This window comes from Aegilops tauschii, chromosome 2 (genome assembly GCF_002575655.3).
Source record: "Aegilops tauschii subsp. strangulata cultivar AL8/78 chromosome 2, Aet v6.0, whole genome shotgun sequence".
In the NCBI taxonomy this organism is placed as follows: Eukaryota; Viridiplantae; Streptophyta; class Magnoliopsida; order Poales; family Poaceae; genus Aegilops; species Aegilops tauschii.
Window position 1 is genome coordinate 4,453,193 of NC_053036.3, and position 5,380 is coordinate 4,458,572.

At 45.6% G+C, this 5,380-nt stretch overlaps 1 protein-coding gene across 1 annotated transcript; it reads left to right on the plus strand.

Moving 5' to 3' along the window:
- The first annotated feature begins 577 nt into the window (after positions 1–577).
- LOC109770855 (hexokinase-4, chloroplastic) lies at positions 578–3,945 on the plus strand. Its single transcript, XM_020329568.4, has 9 exons — positions 578–957; positions 1,192–1,342; positions 1,501–1,683; positions 1,892–1,966; positions 2,383–2,538; positions 2,781–2,876; positions 2,954–3,084; positions 3,180–3,261; positions 3,350–3,945. The coding sequence occupies exons 1-9, from the start codon at positions 689–691 to the stop codon at positions 3,698–3,700; spliced, it is 1,494 nt and encodes a 497-aa protein (XP_020185157.1). The 5' UTR covers positions 578–688; the 3' UTR covers positions 3,701–3,945.
- Positions 3,946–5,380: the final 1,435 nt, after the last annotated feature.

Here is a 5,380-nt window from a genome sequence, read left to right on the forward strand (position 1 = left end):
ACGAAGACGAACGCTATCGTCGGTAAACCGGCGGAGATCCGACATCTCCTCACCGGTCCCTCCACGCGCCGCCGGTCGGCGGATCCGATCGAGGCGTTGGATCCGCAGTCGCCGCCGCCACCATCTCTGCGCAGACCAGGCACCCCGTCGGATGGGGCGCTGCCACCGCCGCCGTCCATCTCTTGGCCGCCGCTCCGCCGGCTTATGGTGCTTCGGCCACCGCCGCACGGCAAGGGATCGCCGCCCCGCCACCGCTTCGGATCCCACGAGAAGGGCCGCCCCTGCCGCCTCAGATGAGATCTCGCCGCATCCACCCGCCCAGGTGCCTTCGACGCCGGGCCCGCCGCCACCGCGGCCCTCGCCGGGGAAAGCGGCGGCAGAGGGAGGCAAAACTCCGCTTATTGCATCTCGAATGTAACTCGGTGACTTTGGAATAAAATTTCCGTATTATTCGGGAAAAAAACTGCCATCAATCCTGACGCGGCAAAACAGTAAGAATAGATGACGTGTCTGTTAAAAAATGATTTTACTTGTTCGATGACAAATAGGAAGCGGAGCGCACAAAGAAGCGATTTTTATCTCTGCTTAGAAAAATGGACAACAAGAGAGCATCTCCTGCCACCTTCCTCGATTGCATCCCATCATTCGCCGCACAGATCACTCCCAGCATCCCCCCGCCAGCCTCGACATGTCCGCCGCCGTCGGCTCGCCGTTCCGGGCCGCCCCCGCCGCGCAGCACCGCCGGAGTGGGCGCGCCGGCGCCGTCACGCTCCGGTGCTCCAAGGTGGCCGCGGCCGCGCCCATCCTGGACGACCTGAGGCTGCAGTGCGCGACGCCGCTCCCCCTGCTGCGCCACGTGGCGGGCGCCATGGCCGCCGGCATGCGCACCGGGCTCGCGGCCGACGGCGCCGGCGAGCTCAAGATGATCCCCAGCTACGTCTACTCGCTCCCCACTGGGTAACTGACAAACCAACTAGCTCATTTGACTTCCTCCCAAGAGATTCAGACATTCAGTGGCTGTGGTTGGTACAGTAAACAGATGAGTTCTTCAGTCAATTCAGTCCACCAATTAGTTTTTTCTATAAATTGGACTTAGTGAGTGTTGTGAGCTAGATTTGATCTGCTTATGAATGTCGGTTAATTCACTTCGGTACATGAATTGATTTCCGCATCACCACTGCTGCGCTGAAGGAGTGAAACAGGGCTGTTCTATGCTCTGGATCTGGGAGGCACCAACTTCAGAGTGCTGAGGGTGCAGCTGGGTGGAAAAGATAAGCGCGTCGTCGACACCGAGTCTGAGCAAGTGTCGATCCCAAAAGAGATCATGCATGGTACAACCGAGGTAGCCAGTTCATTGATTTTTTTCTGTCTTAAGCTAACTGGTTCTGGTTTCAGAAAGAATGTTGGGTTCTACACTGATTAGAACATTAGCATATAGCTGCATATGGATATGGACACAGCATGCTTGACATTTGACGCTGGATTGTCGCGGTTGCACAGGAGCTGTTCGATTTTATCGCTTCCCGCCTATCGAAATTTGTAGCGATGGAGGGTGGTAATTTTCAACTTCAGGAAGGTCGGAAAAGGGAGATAGGCTTTACCTTCTCCTTCCCGGTGAAGCAGACTTCTATTGATTCTGGCATTCTGATCAAGTGGACCAAGGGTTTTGCTGTATCTGGGACTGTAAGATTTTCTTTTCCCGAATACAATTTTCTCATTTTTGTGTGTTGTACTTGGTTATTTCTAGTACCAAGAGTTGCAAGACCAAAAATTCCCTGCTCAAACCAAGAATAGTTTTTGTTTCACTGGATATGGCTTATGGATTAGCATGTTAGTTTGTTTTTTCAGTTGAATTCATGCTAACAATGAAGCAATATGTTGGTCTTCACAGGCCGGGAAGGATGTGGTTGCCTGTCTAAATGCCGCCATGGAGAGACAGGGGCTTGACATGAGTGTATCTGCTCTGGTAAGCAACCATCAAAACTCATATTATTACTTTTAGATAAGGGCAGGAATCGGCTAATGACACACTAGTGTTTCTTTTTTCTCCCTTCTTTTGTTTTTCAGCCTGAAACTTGATCCTAGGATCTCCCCCCATGTTCACATTTTCCTGCTGTTTCCTGCTTAATATATGAAATGCCAGCAAGTTGCTGGATCTTTCAAAAAAAAAAAAACTTTTAGATAAGGGGAAGAACTTCATTGCCTTCCGGATTCTGTATCGGAAAATGCACATAACCACAACAAACTTCATGGTTTGCAAAGCAAATGGGATACCCAATTACCATAATGGATACTGAACTCTGTTTTTTGCTTGTGCTCTGCTTTGTTATGGGCTGAAATGCGTCTGAAATGACATCATTTCACATCAATCACACTTAACAGGTAAATGATACCGTTGGAGCCTTAGCTGGAGCGCACTATTGGGACGAGGATGTGATGGTTGCGGTGATTTTGGGAACCGGCACAAATGCTTGCTACATTGAGCGAACAGAGTCTATCCCAAAGCTCCAACACCTCGGGCTTGGAACAGGAAACACGGTATGGTGCAACAAGATCACATCTTTTATTTACTCCTTACTTAACTGAAATTGGATGCATGTCATTTCATCGTTGCTTTACAAGAAAAAACGGGGTGAGTGGAGCAAAATGAAATCTTATTTTTTGGAAAAGGAGGCATCAATCGATCCACATAGCCATAATAGTTTAGTGAAATGTGTCATTGCTTGAAATAAGAGAATAAATGCCAACACCCTGAGTTAATTAAAGTTTGTAAAATGCAGATTATCAACACTGAGTGGGGAGCATTTTCAGATGGTCTTCCACTAACTGAATTTGACAAGGACATGGATGCTGAAAGCATAAATCCTGGTGAACAGGTAAAACACCTCTGGTTTGCTCGCCTATCCATTCATTTGCTTATTTTGATGTCATGTTCTGCTTTCAATGCCGGCAGATATTTGAGAAGACAATTTCTGGGATGTACCTTGGAGAAATTGTTCGGAGGGTGCTGGCCAGGATGGCTCAAGAGTCTGATCTGTTCGGTCACTCTTTCGCTGACAAACTAGCCGAGCCATTTGTTCTAAGGCAAGTTATTCCACGCTGTAGCTTCCAGAGTCCAAATTATCCTTTCCTTTCACAATTTTGTGCCGTTCTAAGCTGAACCGCAAACACGATTATAGAACTCCGCATTTGTGTGCTATGCAACAAGATAACTCCGAAGACCTTGGGGAAGTTGAATCAATTTTGCACGACATCATCGGGGTAAGTTCCTAAACTTTTTCAGTCATATATGGCCATCTAAGACAGCCAGTACCTGAACGTGCAATTTTGTCCATAACCATGGTTGCAGGTCAATCAATCTTCTGTAGCCGCACGAAGGGTTATCGTAGAAGTTTCCGATTGCATCGTCAAGAGAGGTGGGCGGTTGGCTGGCGCCGGCATTGCTGGCATTCTTCAGAAGATGGAGAATGATTCCAAGGGACTGATATTGGGGAGAAGAACAGTGGTAGCGATGGACGGCGGACTTTACGAGAATTACCCTCAGTACAGGTCGTACATGGTTGAGGCTATGGCGGAGCTGCTCGGTCCACGGGACATGGAGCACATTGTCGTCGAGCACACCAAGGACGGCTCCGGCATCGGTGCGGCACTTTTGGCAGCTGCAAACTCAAAATATGCAGCAGCTCAGCTCTTGGCGTGATGTTCATTCATTAGGAACTTGCGAAGCAAAGAGTTTGCTCTAACATGCTAGGAACCTTGGGTGTGTTCCGGAAATGTATTCTCGTTCTCAGGTACATATTGCATCGATAAAAACTGAGAGGTAGATAACATTATCTTCTTGGGTGACTTTTAACATCACTCCTCAGTCTCAGATGGTTGAGATTACTTGTTAGTATTGGACTGCAGAATCTGGTATGTTTTAGCAATGTAAAATAAATTCAGTTATATTTTGCTATCATGTTATAGTCAAGTGTGTCGCTTGTCCTAAGATAGGTGCCCTGGATGGGAAAATATCAAGAGCTGTACTTTTTCGATAAAGGGTGTCTTTTATTGACTCATAATGTAGCATCGAGGGATACAATCATAACAAGCACAAACCCAGACTCTGCATAGTTAGGATGCACACAGCTAATCAAGAGCTGCACACCACTTGATGATTACTTTTGAGACAACATATATGAGCTGAGCATATCCACTGATAGGAATATTGCATAAAACACATACTCCCTCGATTTTTATTTACTTTGCATATTAGCTTTGACTGAAGTCAAACTTTATAAAGTTTGACCATGTTTGTAGAAAACAATATGAATATTTACAGTAACAAATTTATATGACGTGAAAATATATATGCAATGATATATATGTTGTGGTGTATATGTTAATATTTTTTTATAAACTTGTTGAAAGTATATAAAGTTTGACTTTAGACAAACCTAATATGCAGAATAAATAAAAACGGAGGGAGTATCTTGCTAATCCACAAATCATATTCTCTAAAGAAATCCATTCCATAAGCACACAGTGCGGTATTTAAATAATAGTAGATGTGTTATTCAGAAGTTCATAAGAACATACAGAACTAATACAGCCATGTTCTACATGATTATGTAATGTAAGATCTTCTGTCATGCACAGTACTAAAGACAGCGGTACAACACCACAATGTTTTTGTTGATACGAGAACATGATCTTTGCAATGAGCTTCTCTTATGCTGTGTTTGCATGTCCGTATTCAAGGCCTCCGTATTGAATTTGTTTCAATTTCAATTCAGCCAGGAAACTGTAATGGACATGAATACGAATTCAGTCGTTTCGATGTTAATTGAATTGGCTCACCTATAATACTACTCAGGTTACAATATGGAATCATGTTTGGATGTCCAACTATAGAATTGTATAGCTACATTAGTATATGCATCAAAACAGAAGTTATATAATTTATGACTGTAATAGGATGATTATATAGCAATTTTTCATCAAATGTCCTTGAAATCCAGGATGACATCATATAATATTGACGCAAAACCAAACAAAAAATAGTTTAGAATGAAGAATAAGACGTGGGGCATGGCCGTGGCAGCATCCCATGTCCTACTCTTCCTCACAAAAGTCCTACTCTTCCTCACCAAAGTCCACCATCCCATGTCCTACTCTTCCTCACCAAAGTCCACCGTGTTGACGGTGCCGGACGTGGACAAGCCAGCCTTATGGTCGTTGCAGCGGGGCGCGATGGTGGTGGCGCCACCGACACCGAGCTAGCGACGTCCGCGATCGCCTACGCCTCATTTTAGTCCGCCATCGCATCAAGCTCAGCAAACATGGCGTCTCTCTTCCCCCGTAGGACATGTTGAAAATATGAGCAAATTACTACGAGATT